Source organism: Microcebus murinus, chromosome 8 (assembly GCF_040939455.1).
Source record: "Microcebus murinus isolate Inina chromosome 8, M.murinus_Inina_mat1.0, whole genome shotgun sequence".
In the NCBI taxonomy this organism is placed as follows: Eukaryota; Metazoa; Chordata; class Mammalia; order Primates; family Cheirogaleidae; genus Microcebus; species Microcebus murinus.
The window spans coordinates 44,914,615-44,938,589 of NC_134111.1; the positions used below are offsets into that span (position 1 = coordinate 44,914,615).

At 34.2% G+C, this 23,975-nt stretch overlaps 1 protein-coding gene across 3 annotated transcripts in view; it reads left to right on the forward strand.

Annotated features, from left to right (window-relative positions):
• Positions 1-23,539, forward strand: part of LOC105869407 (sodium channel protein type 2 subunit alpha) — a 129,880-nt gene extending 106,341 nt beyond the window's left edge. For all 3 annotated transcript variants that reach the window (XM_076005613.1, XM_076005611.1, XM_076005612.1), the window contains exons 20-27: positions 1,072-1,245; positions 4,196-4,318; positions 5,975-6,256; positions 9,135-9,188; positions 12,125-12,262; positions 12,626-12,730; positions 16,345-16,615; positions 18,072-23,539. In XM_076005613.1, coding sequence (XP_075861728.1) covers positions 1,072-1,245; positions 4,196-4,318; positions 5,975-6,256; positions 9,135-9,188; positions 12,125-12,262; positions 12,626-12,730; positions 16,345-16,615; positions 18,072-19,267 — 2,343 coding nt within the window. In that variant the 3' untranslated portion in view covers positions 19,268-23,539. The remainder of the gene's footprint in view (positions 1-1,071; positions 1,246-4,195; positions 4,319-5,974; positions 6,257-9,134; positions 9,189-12,124; positions 12,263-12,625; positions 12,731-16,344; positions 16,616-18,071) is intronic.
• The last annotated feature ends 436 nt before the right edge of the window (positions 23,540-23,975 follow it).

Consider the following 23,975-nt stretch of genomic DNA (forward strand, 5'->3'; position numbering starts at 1 on the left):
TATTTTTTTTTTCAATTAGTTAATAGAGTATTTGGTGAGTTGATTTCACTAGGAAGATTATTCCATTGTATCTGGAGGCCTCCAGGCCCACTTCTGATTGGACTAGGATTCCTGTGTTCTGTCATGTACTGACTCAATCCAAAGAGGGTCGCCTAGCTTTTTAATGCCAAGTACAAAGGGAACTATGAAATCTCATCAGTGATTAGTGTCCTTGCTATGTTAGCTCTTGGTTCTCAGCTATTGCCCAGTCAGATCTCACCAAAGGGCACAAACATGCTGGGACAGTAGCTTGGCTTCTGAGGGGCTTCAGCTTCAGCTGAGCCCCAAAGGCTTATAAGCTTATAAGTCTTATAAGCCCATAAAGGTTTATAAGCTGAGCCCAAAAGCCTTTATGTCTTTGTGTGAAGCCCTGGTCACAAGCCCTGATCCCTTGTTCTCTAAAAAAGAAAAATTTCCCTTGTTTTTGATCTAGGCCACAAGATCCCCCTGATAATTTTTCCTATAAGTAGGTTGAGTTGGATAGATGGGTCTCTTCATTCCAGAAGTTTCAGGGGGTTCGCAAATGAGTTCTCTACCCTTTTCCAAGGGCTCTGCAAAGTTATGTAAGAAGGAACTTCCAGACATACACCCACAAGTGCCCAGAAAGAGAGAAAGAGACATGGCAATTCCTTCCCTTTTCCCTAGACTGAAGGTCCTCCTTGCCTTATGTCTGCATTACTGGGAGGGCACATTCCAGTGTGCCTGCACTGAACAAGACAGAGCTACTCCCACATGACTGTCCACCTTCTGCTCTAGAGAGAATTAACTGGCAATCTCTCAAAACTTTCAGGTTCTTTTGGGACACTGTGATACCAAAATTTAAAAATTGTTTGAATTCTTTGATTGATTGAAACACCCAGTCAATAGTCATTTGTGTACAGATAGCTATAAAGTAAAATGCAGCCATAAGAATCACTAAGCCTTTCAGCCTTAGGCACCTGCTAATAGGCTTGGATCATTTTCTTTTCTAAGAAGACATCAATTTGAGACTGATGGTGACAATAAAATTTGATAGAATTCTTTCACTTACAGGCCTTTGAAGATATATATATTGAGCAGCGAAAAACCATTAAGACCATGTTGGAATATGCTGACAAGGTTTTCACTTACATATTCATCCTGGAAATGCTGCTAAAGTGGGTTGCATATGGTTTTCAAATGTATTTTACCAATGCCTGGTGCTGGCTAGACTTCCTGATTGTTGACGTGAGTATTTTGCAGTTTTCTGTTTCATTTGTTGGCATGTGATGATGTGTACTAGTCTAGCCATGGCGCTTGGCACATAGTAGGCATTCAGTAAATACTACATCAAACCAAATATAAGTGATGTTTCCTTTCCCAGTGAGAGGATACCCCAAAACAATTTTTTGCCAACTTAAATAATATACACTTTCATAGATGAAACAAATGCCATCTTATTATAGTTATTGATTTAGTGTCAAATTAATATTTGAAATTTCAAGTTATACAAAATAATATATGAGCTTAGAAATTTTGCTTTCTTTACTCTCATGTTTCACAAAATAGCTGTATTTCAATTCTTCCTGGGCATCTTTGATATTTATTATCTTTGTCATCACTAGAGCCAGCTGAGAATTTTTTATCACACATATGGATTGTTAATTATAAAGAAATTTGAAAGTCCAAAACTCAAGAGACATCACTGGATTTTTACAATGCTAGAAACAAACTGGCTATTGACCAATTATTTAAAGGTTTTATCAAACTACACTGGTGTTGAAATAAAGCAAGAGTATGAGGATTTTAAAATAATTGAATATGAGACAAATATGCTATTAAATTTAACATATAAAGGCTACATGCAGAATTACATTCAAAGTCTTCTGGCAATAAAATAAGACAATAAATAATATTGAAAACTATGTATATTTAGACATTACAAATAATGGGAAAATGCACCCAAACTATAACCATTCCTTTAATTGTATAATGGATTTATGTATGATACCCTTTTTCTCTATATTCTATATATGGCTATGATAGGTTGGAAAATTTATAATAAAAACATCTGACACTTACTGTATCTATGTAAGGATATTGCATTAAGTAAACACTACTTGAATACAAAGAAATGCTTAAGAGAAATCTAGTTATCCTGCAGCTAGCACTCATATTACCTAAAATACTCTGATATTTACCTTTTCAGATTTAAGAAAATTATTATGATAGTATATTAAACTGATCAATACTTTGCTTTAAATCAAATGTGCTTATCGTTCACCTATTTTGTTATGAAAGACACAAATATAAGTAAGTCGTTTTTTTGATCCTGTAGGAGCTTACAGTCAAATAGTGAGGACAGATATGCATACAATGCCAAGTTGACACCTGTGATTATAAGTGCCATTCATTCCCTTCCCTTGAGGAAGGAGGAAAGGCTTCATGAGGGAAGTGGAGTGTGAGCTGGAGTTTGAGGAAGGAGAGTTTCAGCAGGCACAGATGAGGAAGCAGCACATGTGTTAAAACATTGATGCATGATGTGCAGGGCCCGTTCCAGAAAAGAGTGGTCCTCTAGGGTAAGCGCAGAGAGCCAGAGGGTGAGGGGAAGCATTTGTAATTGGATGATAAGGTAAGACAGGTAAGTTAACAGCTTAAAGAACCTGAGATGCCATCCAAGGAAATTTAGGCTCATGATTTAGTAAAGAGGAAGTATTAAAGAATTACGTATAGAAAGGTGATAAGACCAGCTTGATGTTTTAGGGAGAGAAGTTTGGTGGGGGTGTGAATGGTGGAATAGAAACAGGATTATTTAGAGACCAAAGGACCAATTAAGAGATTGCTGAAATGCTGCAGGAAAAGAAGGCCTGAATGTATCTCCTTTTCACATTTAGCTACACAAGTCACATAAAATTGGATATTTTACTATCTCTTGTAATAGGCCAATCAATACTACCCCTTCAGAATATTTTTCATATGTCTAACTTTTATCTTTCATCCTTTAACTAATGCCTATCTCTTTTTGGTTCTGTCTTCAGAGAAGGTAAAGTATCACAGGTCCTCATACCTTATATGCAGAAAATATTCACAATTCATGATAATTCAGTAACTATTTTTCAATTATCTGTGAAGAGGGGACTTATAAAGACTAAAAGTTTAGCTTTTATAAACTATATAAACCACGTAAGATAAAATGTCCATCTCTTTTTCTGTACACAAGAAGTTTCACTTTCAAATTGCATGTGCAAAATTAGTTTGAATAAGTCCAGTTTCTTTGCAATAATTTTGTGTGTTTCACTTATTCTTATTGAAAAATACTTTTTTCAAGTATCTATTAACACCATACTCTTAAAAGCTATATTACACATTTATTTCTGTTTATCTGCTTTTGAAATTCAGGTGCACTTTAGGACAAAATATCTCATCTTAGCTTATATAATGTTAATGAATTTTTTATATATTTTCAAAGAAAATTGGACTTGTATATGTCATTTGTGACAGTTTTTCTTTTTCTTTTAAGCTGAAACCTTAGAATTTTTATCAATTACATTAGTCATCCGTATGAACTACTAAAGAAAACATACTTCTTGTAATTCCCAATTAGTTATACTAAAATCTCAACTTTTTTGAATTCACTAATTTAAGCCTGGGCCTTTATAAATATGTTGATGTTAATATTGTTCACCAGTGGTTTGCATAGTTTACTTGTATACCAAGTTTTAATTTCCCTTTCAGTTCTGCTAAACAATATGAGAAATGACACAGAAATAAATTTTTAGAGATCTGTAGATGAACATCACATTTCTATCTGTCTGTCTGTCTCTCTTTTTTTTCTGGCTTTTCTTTTAATTTTTTCAAAAAGGTTACCTGTCAAGAATCTTGAAAAGAGAGAATGTATACCATTTTTTTTTTTTTTTTTTTTGTAATAAGCTTGTGACTGTGGTTAGGAAAACGTGGTATACAGCCCAGCATCATTAGTTTCACCAGGGAACTTATACAAATGCAAATTCTCAGGCCCCACCCCAAACCTACTAAATCAGACTTTGCCAGCTATCAGTGTTTTTAACAAGCCCCCCTCCCTGGTGATTTCAAAACTCACTGAAATTTGAGAATTACTGGTTTATTGCATAGAGCTAGGTTGAACTACGTAGCCATTTTTGTCTGTATGTAAGACAATTGTGTTGCTTTTTCTGTGTAGGTCTCATTGGTTAGCTTAACTGCAAATGCCTTGGGTTACTCAGAACTTGGTGCCATCAAGTCCCTCAGGACACTAAGAGCTCTGAGGCCCCTGAGAGCCTTATCCCGGTTTGAAGGAATGAGGGTAAGACCAAATGCTTAGAATTTGTTGCAATTATAATTGAGAACATACTGACATTGTGTACTTTAGAAATGAAAAACGTATGGAGAATTTGTGTCTTTTATTAATATATTCATACTGACATACCAATCAATCAATAATAATATTTATCAGATGTCCATAATACTTGGCATGGTATATATCACAGAATATAATGCTTGAGTGACTGTTTCTAATTAACCAGATTTTCACTTGGTGGGAAATCTCTATCAGATTGTGTAGGCTGCTGATTTGAATCAAGATTAGTTATGTTCATTCTATTTATAAATGTGCAGGAAACCCTACTCACTATAATTTAAAACTACCAAATCATTACTCATCATTTCTTCACTGCTCCATGTGATGTACTTGGAGCCCTTTGAAGACTGAATCTGGTTCTTAGTATTCAAACACAGGCTGAGATGGCTAAAAAGTAGGTCAACTGTGGGAATCTAACACTCATTTAGAAAGGTGGTACAAAGGAACAGGGAAGAATTTGTGCTGACATTTGTCATCCCCTGGGGCACAAAACCTGAGACCACAAGCCCTCCCCACCTAGAAAATGATACTGACGTGTCTCCCGTGGTTTTAGCTGTTCAAAGGGAACTTTTAGGAAACAATGTTTTTTGTGATATTTGAAAATAGTTACTTAGACTCCATCTGAATGTTGCAAATATAACCAAAAATGAATAGTATATGTAGATGTGGGTCTGTGTATGTTTGTGTATGAATGGTTACATAATAAGGAATTGTTAGCTGTTCAATTCTTTTCACTTTACCAACTTGAAATCAGTTTTTGCAGTAGTAGACTTAATAAACAAAGCGTATCAAACTTTCAGCACTGGAATACTTTTTATATTTTCTTTTTTTTTGAGACAGTGTCTCACTTTCTTGCCCAGGCTAGAGTGAGTGCCCTGGCGTCAGCCTAGCTCACAGCAACCTCAAACTTCTGGGCTCAAGCGATCCTCCTGCCTCAGCCTCCCTAGTAGCTGGGACTACAGGCATGCACCACCCTGCCTGGCTAATTTTTCTATATATATTAGTTGGCCAATTAATTTCTTTCTATCTTTATAGTAGAGATGGGGGTCTCGCTCTTGCTCAGGCTGGTTTCAAACTCCTGACCTTGAGTGATCTGCCTGCCTCAGCCTCCCAGAGTGCTAGGATTACAGGCGTGAGCCACTGTGCCCTGCCAGTTTTTATATTTTCTGTGTAGAATTTGGTCTCCAAGTGTTCTCATTTGCGCTCGAATTTTGGATAGCAGATTGTAGAGTTTACATGTTTTTAAAAACAATTGAAATGTTCACATGATGAGCTTATTTCTATACTCATGTCACTATTTTTACTCTTAATTATTCTTTGCATTTATTATTAGTTCCATTCTTTGAGGAAAATTTTCAACCTGTATACCCTTACCTCTTGAGAAAACATTCTACAATATAAAACTTATTTTATACTCTTCTGAATTATAATTTTAAAATTCTTAGTTGGAGCTACCAGACTCTAGTTTCTACCCAGTATTCAACTTTGAAATGAACATATTTTCTATCAGTTGGCTGTTATTTTTATGTTTAAAAATAAGTAAAAGTAAGTAATTATTTGTTTTTGACCTTTTACTTATTTTTCCTTCTCATTCTGTGCCAGGTTGTTGTAAATGCTCTTTTAGGAGCCATTCCATCCATAATGAATGTACTTCTGGTTTGTCTGATCTTTTGGCTAATATTCAGTATCATGGGAGTGAATCTCTTTGCTGGCAAGTTTTACCATTGTATTAACTATACTACTGGAGAGATGTTTGATGTAAGCGTGGTCAACAACTATAGTGAATGTAAAGCCCTCATAGAGAGCAATCAGACTGCCCGGTGGAAAAATGTGAAAGTAAACTTTGATAATGTGGGACTTGGATATCTTTCTCTGCTTCAAGTAGTAAGTAACCACTTTATTATTCTCTGTGATGTATAATTTAAATAAGCCTGAAATTCTTCTTCCCCGTAATGAGATAGAATGACTATTATCAAAAAGACAAAAGATAAAACAAGTGTTGGTAAGAATATGGAGAAAAGGGAACCCTTGCACATTGTTGATGGGAATGTAAATTAATATAGCCATTATGGAAAACAGTATAGGGTTTGCTAAAAAAAATAAAAAATAGTAGAATTATATGATCCAGCAATCCCATTACTCGGTGTATATCCAAAGGAAATGAAATCAGTATATCAAAGAGATATCTGCACTCCCATGTCCATTGCAGCATTATATACAATAGCCAAGATATGAAAGCAACCTAAATGTACATCAAAAGATAAAGAAAGAAAATGTGACACACATATATGTGTATTCACACACACACACACACACACACACACACACACACACAAATAATATTCAGCCTTAAAAATGAAGGAAATCCTGTCAATCCTTTCAACAGCATGGATGACACCGAAAGACATTATGTTATATAAAATAAGCCAGCCACAGAGAGACAAATACCGCATAATCTCGCTTATATGTAGAATCTTAAGAAGAAGAGCGTGGATATGATCAGCAGGTGTTGGGGGTAGAGGAATGGGAGATGTTGATCAAAGTATACAAAATTTCATTTAGATAGGGAGGAATAACTTCTGGATATCTACTGTACAGCATTGCTGACTATAGTTAATAGAAATGGATTATATACTTGGAAATCACTAAGTAACTAAATGTTTTCTCATAATGAAAAAATAAGTATGTGAGATAATGTATATGTTAATTGGCTTGAGTTAGCCATTAAACAATATATATTAAAACATTGTTTTATATAGCATAAATATATATAATTTTTAGTTGTCAATTAAAAAATAATAATTTTTAAAAGGCAATTAAAACAAAAATGCATATACTTTTTAGGAACATTATATCAATGCAATAAACAATATAAAAAGAATAAAATAAAATTCTTCTTCTTCAGTGTTTGCAAATACTTCTTTATGGCCACCTTCTTCATGATTACTGAACTATCTTTTAAGCACAATACTGGAAACCAGATGGCTCAATGAAGTTCATAGTCTCTCAGAATATGCACTAGGTAGCCCAGAACAAGTCCTTTGTTACTGGCCTTTCTATTTAGGTTCCCATAGTTTTCCCCCATCTCTACTCTGGGTGAAGTAGAGATGCTGGTTCTGGGGAGGTTGGAAAGATGTGTACGTGTTGGGGGAGTGGTAGATTTCTACACTCCTTCTCAAGTCCCAGACAGTTTCTAAACCCTTGTCAGGTGTCCACACACCCAAACCTCACCACCAACACCACCAGACCCCTCATCTGCACACCCTCCTCCAGACGCCCACCCGGTTCCTACCTTTCTGCCTCCTAGTTGAACACTTTCAGATAGAAAGATTGCTCTCTTACAAATGAAAATCAAGACTATTATGTCTGCTATAAATTCTTAAGAATTCATTCAGCTCCTCAACTGACCACAGTCTGTCACACCCACTGGCTCCTGGAGGCAATGCATCTACACAATCCTCAATACTATAGGAATAGTAGGGGGAGTGCAGCACCCCTATGGAATTAAGAAACTAAAAACATGTATAAGAATTTTTTTTTTTTTTTTTGAGACAGAGTCTCACTCTCTTGCCCAGTCTGGAGTGCTCTGGCATCAGCCTACCTCACAGCAACCTCAAACTCCTGGGCTCAAGCAATCCTCCTACCTCAGCCTCCTGAGTAGATGGGACTACAGGCACATGCCACCACACCCCACTGATTTTTCTATTTTTAGTAGAGATGGTCTCGCTCTTGCTCAGGCTGGTCTTGAACTCCTGAGCTCAAACAATCCGCCCCCGCTTGGGCCTCCCAGAGTGCTAGGATTACAGGCGTGAGCCACCAGGCCCCGTCAAGACTTTTGTTTTCAGGATTACTATATCCACACAACAGAAAACACATGTTTAAAAGAGTAAATGCAGTTGAATATATTTGTTTTCAGATAAAGAAACTGCTGTTTCTTATAGAATAATTGCTTCAAAATAGTATGTTTAAAAATATTGAGGATATTTCAAAAGTAAATGCTTGTGATTGATGATTGGTAATAATACCATTTAGAAAAGATTTTTTTTAAATGATGAACTAATATGTCTTGTATTAACCTGGATTGAACTAGAGACCATTCTTCTAAGTGAAATGTCACTAGAATGGAAAAACAAACACCACATGTGCTCACCATTAAATTGGAACTAATAGATCAACACTCATGTGCACATGGAGATGGGTAAATTCACAGCTAACTGGTACAGTGCACAATATCTGGGGGATGGGCACATGTAACTTTGACTCAAATGGTACAAAAGCAATTTATGTAACCAAAATGTTTGTACCCATGTAATATTCTGAAAGTTTCAAAAATAGAAGGAAAATAAGAAAAGAATAAGTAGAAAAGAAAACATTAAGATCAAATAACCCTAAACTTGTCTCATGCTGGTACTATAGACATGAAATTATTTCACCAATTTTCATATAAATTCTTATAATCACATCAGAGTTGAAGATTGTTGACATTGCTTTTATGATAGCATATTTTTATAGTTGATCATGATTTAATTATAGATGTATAATTTATATATGCATATAAAGAGTTATAGGAGAATATAAAATTGAAGTATTTTCAATGCATATATCATAAAACATTGCCCAAAAAGTTTAAACTTTAACTTCAAACTATTTTAAATACCTGTATTTGAATATAGGTCAAATTGAGTCTTGGTCTATTACTCTGATACTTATTTTCTAACATTATAATATGGGGGAAAAACTTAATGATATGACTTTTTTACAGGCCACATTTAAGGGATGGATGGATATCATGTATGCAGCTGTTGACTCACGAAATGTAAGTCTATTTAGAGGGAAATTGTTTAATTTGATCGAGTGAATATTTCCACAGTATTTTAATTTATTGCTATTGTCAATAAAATAAAACTATGGATCATTTTATAGAGCATATCTGTATTACAAAAATAAAATATTTAATCTTAAATTATTTCTTTAAAAATTTGATTAGAATGTTTTTCTCTATTCATTGTGAATCTTTTAACATATTTCTAGTATTTAGTATGGCACCTGACATGAAAATGTATTGACTGTATTTGCAAAATGAGACATATTATTTTTAAGTCTGATTGTACTGGCCATTTTTGCGTTAGAAATTCTCCCAGGCAATTTCCTTCATCTGTCATAGATTTCCTCCAGCTTTTTATCTTTTTTGTTATAAGAAGGATATGACTAATAGTAGAGAAAAAAATTAAGAAAAAAATAAACAAAAAGCAATAGTGTGTCTCTCTGGGAACTGAGATTATTTGGTAGAAGGGAGGAATTTTCATAGTATACATGTTATACTTATACACATCAGTATTTTTGAAAATTGTTCTACAATTTCCGTTAATTTCTCACTATTTAATGAGGAAGGAAATCACACTTTAGAAAAAAAAGATTGATTTCTGGTATGCCACAGCATGGTAATAAAGCTCAAAATGCTATTTCCCTAGTACTAGCAACTAGCTTTCTGAATGAAGAATTCCTGGGGGTTTTTTGTTTGTTTTTTTTTTACCTTATATAAACAGAGAGAGCATGCGCATACTAAGAGACCTGCATTGTATCTCTGTAAGTGCTATCAGGAATCCCAGTTATGAGCTTTTTATGAATGATAATAATTATTTATTATTACTCACTATGCTAAGGGTTTTCTTACATTATCTCACATAATCCTAAATAACAACCTTCTTATATAGGTGACACTCCATTTTATCATTGAAGCAAAGAGGCTGACCGCATTAAATGGTAAAACATGTTTTTGAATTCTGACTACAAACAATGCACTCATAACCAGTAGTTTCCTACTTCTTCAATTAATTCCTTTGAAGCTCTCTCCACCTGCCTTCTCAACAGCTTATATGACATGCAATTTACTTTCAGTGTCTTCCTTAGTAACTTATCACACACTGTTTGCCACAAAACTCTTCTACATTCAAGTGCATTACAAAAGGTAAAATACAATTGAGTAGTAAAATTATGAAAACTTGCTGGCTCTTACTTTCATTAGTTGTCAAAGAAACGCAATTTTAAACAAAAATGAGACATCACCCACACACCTGCCAGATTGGCAATGCTAAAGCTGGACCAAATGCCAAGTGTTACCAAGCAAAAAGAGCAATAAGAACTCTCCTAAAATGCTGGTAGGAAAAAATAGATAAATATTATTTTAAAAACTGTTGGGCATTATTACATTATTTGAAAAGTTCAAGATATTCTTTAACCCTGCAATTCTACTTTTAGCAATATATCCTATAGAAACTTGTGTACATGGATAGGATAATGTTTGTATAAGAATAAACATAAATTTTTTTCACTAGTGAAAACTGGAAACAATTCAAAAATAGTAGGAATGGACAAATAGTTATTATATAGTGGTTGAAATAAATACAGCCATATACAACCACATAGATGAATCTTAAAAATATAACATTGAGTTAAAAAAAACTAGACACATACTATGATTTCATCTATATAAAGCTCAAAAGTCAACAAAACTAAACTTACCATTCAGGCATGCATGCTTAGATGTCAGCACTAAAGAAAAAGCAAGGAAATAATTATCACAGAAGTCAGGATAAAGATTTCCTCTAGAAGGGATGGTAGAATTTATTTTTGAGAAGGATACACTAAGGGTTTCTGAGATCCTGACAATGTCTTCGGCTGTGGATTTCACTTTATAAAAATATATTACATTTTACATTTCTGTGCTATGCACTTTCCTGTATGTGTACTGTCTTTTATTTAAAAAGAAGTAGAAATATAATTTTATATCACTGTCCACTAAACACATACATGCATAAGTAAGTCTCATCAAAGAATACATAGTTTTACAATATTTCTGATATTTTCTATTTTATTTTTTTTAGAAAAAAATATCATGTTGGTTAAAACTCTCTAAATTTGATTTCACAATACAATGGGTCAGTAGCTGCACCCATTATTATCAATGATTGGTTAACTGAGTGGGTTAGAACAATGTCCTGTGAGATTTGAACTGTAGATTACAAAGCTCAAACCAACTATCACATCTTTTACTAATCAAAAGTGGTCTGGACAAGGGAGGATATCATTGTTACAGAAGCAGTGCCTACTGAATAGATGAATAGATGAATCAATAGACTCATTTTCAGAAAAGAAAGATCCTACCCCTATACCTACATACAGACATGATGATTCTAGCCTATCTAAAGAAATGTGTAATATACATCAAACCCTCATACTTAGTGATTACTACTGGCCAGGCACTGTTCTAAGCACTTTCCATATATTAATATATTTAATTTTCACAACTACCTTATTAGGTTTAGGTTCTATTAGTTCCAATTTACATATGAAAAAACTGAGCCAAATAAAGGTAAATCTTAAAGGTTTTAACATTGAATACTGTGATTCTAACATCTCTTCTGTAGGGAGAGGAAATCCTTAATTTGCACATCATGTTGGGATCTTTGTTTACAAAGGAAAAATGCATTCATAATCTAGATAGTTGTTATGTGAAATTATTTTTAATTATTCAGACTTTTCTATGAGTTATTTCATTTTCCCAAGTCAGTGATTAGTCTTACAGGACTCTTGAGCAAGCATGCAAGATTTGAAGGTTCATAAAGTCTGTTTAATGTTTGGTTTCTTTTCATTTCCAGGATTGAAACATGCTTAGAGAATTGAAAATTCACTGATGTGCTTTTTATGAAACAAGTATTAGATCTAATTGTTATCATTTTTCATATTTTGTAGGTAGAATTACAACCCAAGTATGAAGACAATCTGTACATGTATCTTTATTTTGTCATCTTTATTATTTTTGGTTCATTCTTTACTTTGAATCTTTTCATTGGTGTCATCATAGATAACTTCAACCAACAGAAAAAGAAGATAAGTATATTAAAACTTCATCTTTGCTCTAACATCTGAACTAAATATGTCACACTATTTCCTTTAGACTCCAAAATGCAATCACCAAAAGAAAAGAATATCAAATTCAGAAATTATTTTGAGAGAATTAATAAACTATAAGTTTTAAAGTAATTGATAACTCAGTATGTTTTGATATTTTTAGTTAAGAAATATGACTGACCAATATGGCATAATTTATATTTTGAATATATGCATCTCCATAAATACAGATTTTAGCAACATTAGAATGAAGTATAGGAGCCAATTTTCACCCATTATTACGGTGGGTTTTATAGCCAACAAAGATCATGATTTTAACAAGTTTTGCTTTCATTTCTTTACTTTGGAGGTCAAGACATTTTTATGACAGAAGAACAGAAGAAATACTACAATGCAATGAAAAAACTGGGTTCTAAGAAGCCACAAAAACCCATACCTCGACCTGCCGTAAGAATAGTATACTTTTATTGCCAGTCAAAGCTATGTTATCTATCACTTATACAGCCAAGATTGCTAGAAACTAGTATTTTGTGAATTTGCAACACAAAGTTTTTACCTTAACAATGTGACTAGCTGTCCTAAATAGCCTGAATATATGTATTTTATATATACATAATATGTATAAATTATAAAATATATAACATATTTCACCTATAAACATATAAAATATAAATAAAAATTTCAGACTTAAGTACTGTCACACAAATTGATGTCATTGAGGAGCTTCTAATCATGTAGAGAAGAAGACACATACATACATACATAATGTGGAAATATTCCATGTTCTCAGTGTGCAGTGGGGACTGATTGGAATAATTGATATATATCTCAGGCCCTATTTTCTGTCCAACTTTGCAGATTGAGTGGATCATTAACAAAACAGGTCATAGGTTTTGTTTTTTCTTGTTAAAAATAAGTAGCCAAACCTCATATTCCTACTGTCCTGCCCTTAAAAGAGATGATATCATGCTCTTTATAATTTTTTATGGTTCTTCCAATTGTGTATTTACCAGTGACTGCTGGTTCTATTTGGCTGCTACAGGGAATTGTTTTAGGACAATCCCTGAGATTTTCCATCAGTCCTGAAGGAATACCTCAGATACTAAGGCTCAGAACTCCTCCCCCAAGGTATACATGGTATAAGGCAATGCAATGCTCCCCAGGAATCTTGATTCTCTTAATCCATTAGTGACAGTATCAAACTGGCCATGATCAAGTGTTCAGTTTGTAAGTCAGCCAGTAGCTCAGAAAAAGCAGATATCTATATTGGATAAAACATAAGAAATGTAAAATTCAGGTATAGTCTTTGGGAAATAATAGTTTGAATGGATGGAAAGAAAAGCAGAAAACATTTCTCTATGAGAAAATGTAGATTCCAAAGCCATAGAAACAGTATCAATGGAGAATAGTGATGTATTTGAATTAGTGAGCAGTAGACATAAGGTTTTCTGGGTTAGATGAGTCAAGGATACCAGAAGAATCTAAAGAAATTGGTCTTAGTGTCTTAGGTAGCCTGAACCGGAGTGCTGTAGAGATGAATAAAAGCGGATGGATTTATGAGCTATAACTGGAGTGAAATTTAAAAGTTTTTCTATTAATTGAATATGGGAACTAAAGAAGGAACTAACAAGGGACTGATGAACTTTGCTTTGTGCAACTAGATGAGTAATGGTGTTATGCAGGATATGAAGAAGGGACACAGTGATGAGAAAATTGGAGATTATAGTTTGTTGAATTTGGCATCCAAAAGTAGAGTGAGGCAGGGAGAAAGAGAAGGGAGGGAGGGAAGTGATGAGTATTTAGAAGAAGTAGTAAAATAGAAGTTTCTTAAGATTAAGAGATTAGGTTTAAAGCAAAAGGAGTTCTGGAGAGGAAGAGATTGAAGAGAGAGGGACTAAATATGGAATAAAGTTGCTCAGGATGTGGGATAACGATAGAGTAATCTAGGTTAGATTTAGAGAGAAAAAGAGACTGAGTCTTCTAATGAATTTAGAGTACTATATGAAAAGAATGTGGAAATCAAGACAATATAAAATGCAAAAGGAAGTAGAGGAGTTTCTTTACGCTGATTGACCTTGATGTTCTCAAAAAAGAAGTAAAAATGGAGAGCAAGAGAATAGAATTTCTGAAGAGTATGGAATTATCCTGGGAGCAAATAAGGGACCAAAGGTTGCTAATTGCTAATCTGGAGGACCAAGATAAAGTTAGAGAACATAAATACTTGTTGAACAAACCTTCAGGGTTATATAGCTTCTTCCAGCACATTCTACACCCTAGGGTTTAAATTGGAGGCAGCAGTGACTCAGGACTGGAGTTGTACATTGAGGTATCCCATTGGAAAACTACATGGGCAGGGACTCCAAGGAGATTTTTATTGGTTGTGCTGATATAAAATTTAAAGCAGAACTTAATACATCCTAGAGGCTATATCTGTGAGAAAAATGATACTGCTCTGCACTTGAGGATCCTCTAAAAAATGGAAGAGGGAGAAAACTAAAATTAAATAAAAGCAAACTATTTGTAATACAATGTCATAATACAATGATGGATAAAAGCTCAAAGTTTTCTGAGAGCAAAGAGTATGTAAAACTTAAAATTGAGTTAGAATTTATCAGCCAGAGAAGGAATAGGAGAAGTTGGTTTTAGATAGAGGAGACAGTTAAACAAGGTAAAATGATACAGTGAAACCTACGTATTTTACTAAGAGTGGTAGGTAGGAAGTATCAGAGAGGAACATACCAGACTTGAAAAGGTAAACAACAATACATAAGAACTAAGAAGGAGGGGTTCGAACTGAATTGAGATGCACTTATTAGCTTGAAGGAGGCCCTTGGGAGGACAGATTCAGCTGAAGAAACAGAAGTCCAGCCCAGCAGGGCAAGTATGTATTCAGAGACAAGAGCAAAACAAAATAGAACAGGTAGTGTCTGAGGTCCAAAAATTTCTGTTGGAAGTAATGGAAGCCTCACACAGGGAGAGCACAGAGCACTAGCATGGAGAATCCAGAACAATAAAAGTTTCAGGATCTGGGAAAACAAGCCATTAAGTGTATAGATAGCAGAGTAGCAGACACTCTTGAAAAGATAGAGAAAGACCAACAGAGGTAAGCCAAGACCCAAGCCCTAGAGTGTCTGAAATACAAAGCAGATACAGGGAAAATGGAACAAAACAGGAACCAATGATCAGAACTGATTTACAAGTAGAGGACTTAATTTCATAAGACCCAAGGCCAGTTAGTACTTGGAAATAAGGTCCAAATTGACTAAGCCAAAGGTTTAATATCTACATTGTGAACTATAACTTTTCAAACTGTAACTTCTTATAGGATAGTTACCCATATAATCTCCACTTAACTTTCCCTTAGTTTAGCATCTTATATCACTGTAGATCAGTTATCAAAACTAAAAAAATTACCTAGGTATTTAAATAAAATATAGAACTATTAAATAAAATATAAATAAATAAATAAAATTTTATTTATTTATTAAATAAAATATAGAACTATTAAATAAAATATAGAACAATCAGATTTTACCAGTTTTTCTATTACTGTCCTTTTTTTTTGAACTATAATGTTTAAAACATCTTCTCACCTGGATATTAAGATTGAATTTAAGATGATTTAGCTTTAGTGAGAGAATATAAATGCAGAAACAAGAAAAAAAACACAAGAGGAAAATCTGGAGAAGTATTTGTTTATTATTCTTTAAAGTTAAATTTAATGCCCTCCCAACAAATGGGATAAAAATATTTACTATAGTAGCAAATATTTATTAACTATCCATCATATCTTGATGATATTCTGAGCCCTGAGAGCATGATAGGTGGTACTTAACAGACAGTGCATTTATAGAATCTGGTATTATGAATAGTAAAAATAAAACAAATATATTTGAAAAAAGTTGGATATTACATATAAAAAATTTCCTTGCAAGTATAAAACAAACATGCCATGTTTTTTTATAAAAACTACATTTTCACATGGCTTTGTTAAAAATCAGATAAGTTGAATTCAATTTTTTTAAGTTTCTAAGGGAACTTTTACATATTGTTTATTCCAGAACAAATTCCAAGGAATGGTCTTTGATTTTGTAACCAAACAAGTCTTTGATATCAGCATCATGATCCTCATTTGCCTCAACATGGTAACCATGATGGTGGAAACCGATGACCAGAGTCAAGAAATGACAAACATTCTGTACTGGATTAATCTGGTGTTTATTGTCCTCTTTACTGGAGAATGTGTACTGAAACTAATCTCTCTTCGTTATTACTATTTCACCATTGGATGGAATATTTTTGATTTTGTGGTGGTCATTCTCTCCATTGTAGGTAAGAAGAGGTACTCAAGGAATTTAGTAGTAACAATTTGTGTTTTAACATTTTAGAGGTGATTTTTTACTAATCTTTCTTATTTATCCTGAACTCCTAAATCAAAATTTAACACTCAATTCTTTAGTTTGTCATTTCTGTAAGTTCCTGTTGTGCATAAAATTATGTGTTAAAAAAAGAATTTATTTTTATAAATAATTCACACACACACATACACACATATATCATTAGAAGTAGTCAAATAATCCATAAATATGTCTTTTATAATTGGAAGAGTGTGTATGTACTCTTGTGTATGTACTCTTTATGTGTATGTACTTTATGTGTATGTACTCTTTATAATTGGAAGAGTGTGTACATACATATGTAAGCTTGTTGTTATCATTGGTTTCAGATATTTTTCTATGGTTTGTAATATTTCTTTTTGAAAATAGAAATTCTGTTTAAAAATCCAAAATCAATTCATTATAATCAATATATATTAAATATTTATGTATAGATATTAAATGAGGTGCTAGAAGTAAATATAAGAAGATTTAAGACAAAGTTTATTTGAGTCAAGGAAATATATACAAAGAGAGAAAAATAGGATATCACACTTTATACTACTTTCTCTGATGGAAGGGAATATTCTAACAATGTATCATTCCATTTGGTTTTCACGTCAGTGCTGTAAATAGTAATATGGTCATTAAGAGATGAGACTTAGGGGTCATACAGATCTGACCTGGAGCTTCCCTATAACCACTACTTACCTGCTCTAACCGAAGGCAAGTTTTTCAGTTCTCCAATCCCTATTTCTTTAAGGAATATTTCTACAAGGTGTTGTTGTGAGGATTAAATCAGATTATGTAAGTAAATGCATTTAGCACTCTGCCTAGCATGAAGAAAAGACTCAGTAAATGTTAAGTTTAACAACAGAGTGTTTATATCATTTCCATTGAGTGATGCATGAAATCAAGAGCGGCCAGGATTCAGTCTCAAGTATGTCTGTCTCCAAAGCCTGCATTTTCTTCTGTACATCGTTCTGCCTCCTCCCAAATAAAAGAGGGTTGCAACTTTTAAGAACTGTCATATTCCTGATCCAAAATCACATGCCTATCCTTTGGTTCTTATGCAAGTACTAACACTAGTGTTTTGGAAATATAAATCCATTTCTGTGCTCAGCTGCTGTATACTGTGACATCTTTAGACCTTCAGTGGTTGAGTCATTCATTCTTTTGAAAGATTCTTTTCTAGAACAAGGAAAAATCATCATTAATATCTTCATTTAATATACAGACATTAATGTTATAACACCAAACATACCAGTTTATATTTCTGAACAAATATTGCAGATTATTTGCATGTAATTTTTATGTTTACATTTTGTAAAACTAGGTAGCACTTATAATGTAAACTTTCATTTGCTACTTTTAAATATAACGTTATTTTTGTTTTTATTGATTTTCCACAGGTATGTTTCTGGCTGAGCTGATAGAAAAATATTTTGTGTCCCCGACCCTGTTCCGTGTGATCCGTCTTGCCAGGATTGGCCGCATCCTACGTCTGATCAAAGGAGCAAAGGGGATCCGCACGCTGCTCTTCGCTCTGATGATGTCCCTTCCTGCGTTGTTTAACATCGGTCTCCTGCTCTTCCTGGTCATGTTCATCTATGCCATCTTTGGGATGTCCAACTTTGCCTATGTTAAGAGGGAAGTTGGAATTGATGACATGTTCAACTTTGAGACCTTTGGCAACAGCATGATCTGCCTGTTCCAAATCACCACCTCTGCTGGCTGGGATGGATTGCTGGCACCTATTCTCAATAGTGGACCTCCAGACTGTGACCCTGAAAAAGATCACCCTGGAAGCTCAGTCAAGGGAGACTGTGGGAACCCATCCGTTGGGATTTTCTTTTTTGTCAGTTACATCATCATATCCTTTCTGGTTGTGGTGAACATGTACATTGCGGTCATCCTGGAGAACTTCAGTGTTGCTACTGAAGAAAGTGCAGAGCCCCTGAGTGAGGATGACTTTGAGATGTTCTACGAGGTTTGGGAAAAGTTTGATCCTGATGCAACCCAGTTCATAGAGTTTGCCAAGCTCTCAGATTTTGCAGATGCCCTGGATCCTCCTCTTCTCATAGCAAAACCAAACAAAGTTCAGCTCATTGCCATGGATCTGCCCATGGTCAGTGGTGACAGGATCCACTGCCTTGACATTTTGTTTGCTTTTACAAAACGTGTATTGGGTGAGAGTGGAGAGATGGATGCCCTCCGAATACAGATGGAAGAGCGATTCATGGCATCGAACCCCTCCAAAGTCTCCTATGAGCCCATCACAACCACTTTGAAACGTAAACAAGAGGAGGTGTCTGCTGTCATTATCCAGAGGGCCTATAGGCGCTACCTCCTGAAGCAAAAAGTTAAGAAGGTTTCAAGTATATATAAGAAAGACAAAGGCAAAGAATGTGATGGAACACCTATCAAAGAAGATCCCCTCATTGATAAACTAAATGAGAATTCAACTCCAGAGAAAACAGATGTGACACCTTCCACCACTTCTCCACCTTCGTATGATAGCGTGACCAAACCGGAAAAAGAAAAATTTGAAAAAGACAAATCAGAAAAGGAAGACAAAGGGAAAGATATCAGGGAAAGTAAAAAGTAGAAAGAAACAAAGAATATTCCGTTTCGTGATCAATTGTTTACAGCCTGTGATGGTGATGTATTTGTGTCAACAGGACTCCCACAGGAGGTCTATGCCAAACTGACTGTTTTTACAAATGTATACTTAAGGTCAGTGCCTATAACAAGACAGAGACCTCTGGTCAGCAAACTGGGACTCAATAACTAGAGAAACAGTATTGACAGGAGGTTTCTATTTTCACAACCAGCTGACACTGCTGAAGAGCAGAGACGTAATGGCTACTCAGACTATAGGAACCAATTTAAAGGGGGGAGGGAAGTTAAATTTTTATGTAAATTCAACATGTGACACTTGATAGTGATTGTCACCACTGTTTATGTTTTAACTGCCACACCTGCCATATTTTTACAAAATGTGTGCTGTGAATTTATCACTTTTCTTTTTAATTCACAGGTTGTTTACTATTATATGTGACTATTTTTGTAAATGGGATTATGTTTGGGGAGAGGGATTAAAGGGAGGGAATTCTACATTTCTCTATTGTAAAACTGGATCTATTTTAAATGAAGGCATGCTGCAATTCTCATTCACACATGAAAAAATATCACATCACAAAAGGAAAGAGTTTACTTCTTGTTTCGGGATGTTTTTAGATTTTTGAGGTGCTTAAATAGCTATTCATATTTTTTAAGGTGTCTCATTGAGAAAAATTTTAATGTGCCTGTAAATGTCCCATACAATCACAAGCATTAAAGAGTTATTTTATTTTTACATAACTCATTATATGTACATGTATATATGTATATATGTATATGTGTGTATATACATATATATGTATATACACATGCACACACAGATTATACACATACCATTACATAGTCATTCAGAGTCCCAGCAGCATGACTATAACATTTTGATAAGTGTCCTTTGGCATAAAATAAAAATATCCTATCAGTCCTTTCTAAGAAACCTGAATTGACCAAAAACCATCCCCACCACCACTTTATAAAGTTGATTCTGCTTTTTCCTGCAGTATTGTTTAGCCATCTTCTGCTCTTGGTAAGGTTGACATATGTCAATTTAAAAAATAAAAGTCTGCTTTGTAAATAGTAATTTTACCCAGTGGTGCATGTTTGAGCAAACAAAAATGATGATTTAAGCACAGTATTTCTTGCATCAAATATGTACCACAGTAAGTATAGTTTGCAAGCTTACAACAGGTAATATGATGTAATTGGTTCCATTATAGTTTGAAGCCGCCACTGCTGCATGTTTATCTTGCCTATGCTGCTGTATCTTATTCCTTCCACTGTTCAGAAGTCTAATATGGGAAGCCATATGTCAGTGGTAAAGTGAAACAAATTGTTCTACCAAGACCTCATTCTTCATGTCATTAAGCAATAGGTTGCAGCAAACAATGAAGAGCTTCTTGCTTTTTATTCTTCCAATCTTAATTGAACTACTCTATGGTGAAAAGCCCGACTGTACAAACATGTTGCAAGCTGCTTAAATCTGTTTAAAATATATGGTTAGAGTTTTCTAAGAAAATATAAATACTGTAAAAAGTTCATTTTATTTTATTTTTCAGCCTTTTGTACATAAAATGAGAAATTAAAAGTATCTTCAGATTGATGTCACAGTCACTATTGTTAGTTTCTGTTTCCTAGCACTTTTAAATTAAAGCACTTCACAAAATAAGAAGCAAGGACTAAGATGCAGTGTAGGTTTCTGCTTTTTTATTAGTACTGTAAACTTGCACACATTTCAATGTGAAACAAATCTCAGACTGAGTCCAATGTTTATTTGCTTTCGAATAGTAATGCCTTATCATCGAAAGAGGCTTAAGGAAAAATCAGTTTATATTCTTGGCATTGCTTGAATCAGATGTTTCCACCTAGTCTTTTTATTCAGTAATCATCAGTCTTTTCCAATGTTTGTTTACACAGATAGATCTTACTCTTACTTACCCGTATGGCACTAGAATTGTATCAGATGTAATATGGGATCCAAGCTTTTTTTTCTCCCCTACAAAACCAGGTAGTGAAGTTATATTACCAGTAACAGCAAAATATTTTGTGTTTCACGAGCAACGATAAATGTAGATTCTTTATACTAAAGCTATTGACTTGTAGTGTGCCGGTGAAATGCATGCAGGAAAATGCTATTACCATAAAGAACGGTAAGCCACATTACAATCAAGCCAAAAGAATAAAGGTTTTGCTTTTGTTTTTGTATTTAATTGTTCTGTCTTTGTTTCTATCTTTGAAATGCCATTTAAAGGTAAATTTCTATCATGTAAAAATAATCTATCCGAAAAAAATAAATGTAAAGAATACACATTAAATATGATAATTCATCTTTAAATTTTTTCATGGAATGGAAATTAATTTAGAAGAGTGTATTGGATAACTACTTTAATATTGGCCAAAAACCTGGATATGGTATCAGGTAGAGTAGTGGAAAGTTACAACAATTAATAAAAAATTGACTAACATTTTAAGTCGTGCATCCTTTCTCTTTCCTGTCTACCTATTGTTTCATTTTGTTTTTCACTTTTTTGTTTCAGTTTCTTCCCTATGTATTCTTGATCTACTTTTCTATATATTCTTCCATTCCTTCCCTGGGCTCTCAGTAGTTTTCATTCAGAATATTCTCCTTGTTTCTTTACTACACACAACATTTCTTATTTATTACAATCTACAGACAATGACTCCATGCACTTGGACCTCTAATAATTTGCTGTCACTCTATCAAGTTCATACAGCATCTCTGTATTCATTTCTACAATTTCTTTGACAAAAATTCTAAGAAAGCTTCCAACTCAACTCTTCATAATATATGAACAAAATTCCCAAACAGCACATATTTATTTTTCCCATTTAATTATGAACAGTTTGGGAAATGTTCCTCAACTCCAAATGCATATTAGAATTACCTGAAAAGCATTAAAACAAAGAGGCCAGTGATTGAACAAGACCAAACCAATTGAACTGCTATCTCTGGAGGTGAGACTTATGTATCAAATTTTTTAAGGCTCACTCTTGAGGCTGATTCATACTAAGGGTTGAGAGCAAACGAGTTAAAGTCTCTTTACCCAATAGGAAAAAAAACATTCTCTAGAAAATGCAACCGTCCTCTTCAGAGCTTCATTACATAACTCATGGTGTAGAAAATGAGGATCCTAATTGGATGGCGTATGGAGGATTTATCTTGTAGTGTGAGAAATTGACATTGATCCATTTTTACTAATGATTCTCTTTTAAGACAGTAGGTAGTGGAAAGGGAATTTTATTAGGATAGTTTAGGGAGCTTTTTCTAATTACATATCCACATAGATACACAATATGGCACTCCAACAATTCCCAGTGTATGCAGGGTGGGTGACTATGGAGGTATTCTAGGAAACAGTATAAATTCTTAAAACATTCCCATGAGTGAATCCTACATACCTTATAGTGTAAGAACCATTAATCTGCACCCATGGGAGGCAGCTCACTATGGCCAGCCATAAAACATACATCAATTTGTATTATCAACTCACAAGTCTAGATAGGAAACACTCCCATTCTCAACTTCTTCATTTTGGGGACACCTCTCAGGGTCCACCAGATCGCTTGATTTCCTGACCAATGCACAATGAGAAGGGATGAGTGAAGAGACATCAGGGGAAGACAAGGAAGTGGAGAGGGGAGGAGAGGGAACAGGATAAAGTAGGGAAAGTTAGGAGAGTCTAAGAAATGGGAAGGGGATGCACCATAAACTGACTCCTGAAGAAGGTCTGTGGTTAATACTTGCAGTGATGGTGCGGGAAAGAGGAAGGAAAAGATGTGAGGGAAAGAATTTTTCCTTAGCCGTCAATGTATTAGATCTGCAATGTAAATATGTTTCTCTCATTTTTTTTAAGAAAAAATACCTATAAAAAAGGTGAAAAGGACATTGTGCAAGTAAATGTTAAAACTATTCCATGGATCCATAGATAGTGGGAGGTTTTTTTGGGTTTTTTTCCATCTGATTAAATAAATATGTGAATGTCAACTATATATCAGCTTTGTGATAGGAGCTGAGAGAGCAAAGATGAGCATAACTGTTCAAAGGGAGTTTGTAGCCAGAGGTGAAGAACATTGAAAGTCATGCTATAGTGTCTGGGAATGCTTCTGTTGGCAAAGAGAAGTGATTGATTACTTTTGAGCAGTAGAATGAACAGTGAAATCAGATACATCTGTACCTATTTAATCTGGTAGTACTGTTGCTATACTGCCCATTTTTTGCCAATATTTTACAGATAGCTCATTGGTCAATTTCTTTATTTTAAAGATTTCTTTGTTCTTTTCATATAGTATATATGTTTTAAAAGATTATAACTAGATTTTTAAAAAATCCAATCTGAGATTTTCTATTCATAGCCTATCTTAATCTACCTAACATGTATTATATCTGCAGATACATTTGATTTTATGCCTATTATCTTATTTTGTGCTTTCTATTTTTTATTTTTTTCCTTATTTCTCCTTTCCCTTCTTGTCCCCTTTTTGCTTCAGTTGTGTTTTCTTTATTTTTCTTTCCTATATTTCTTGTGGGAAGTTATACTTCATCTTTTTCCTCCATTCCACCCTTCCTCCCTCCCTTTCTTCCTTCCTCCATTCCTTCAATTTTTCATAAGTGTTTACTCTTAAATCTTAACATGCTTAATTAAGGTGAACTATAATCATTATTTATACCCTGATCTGGA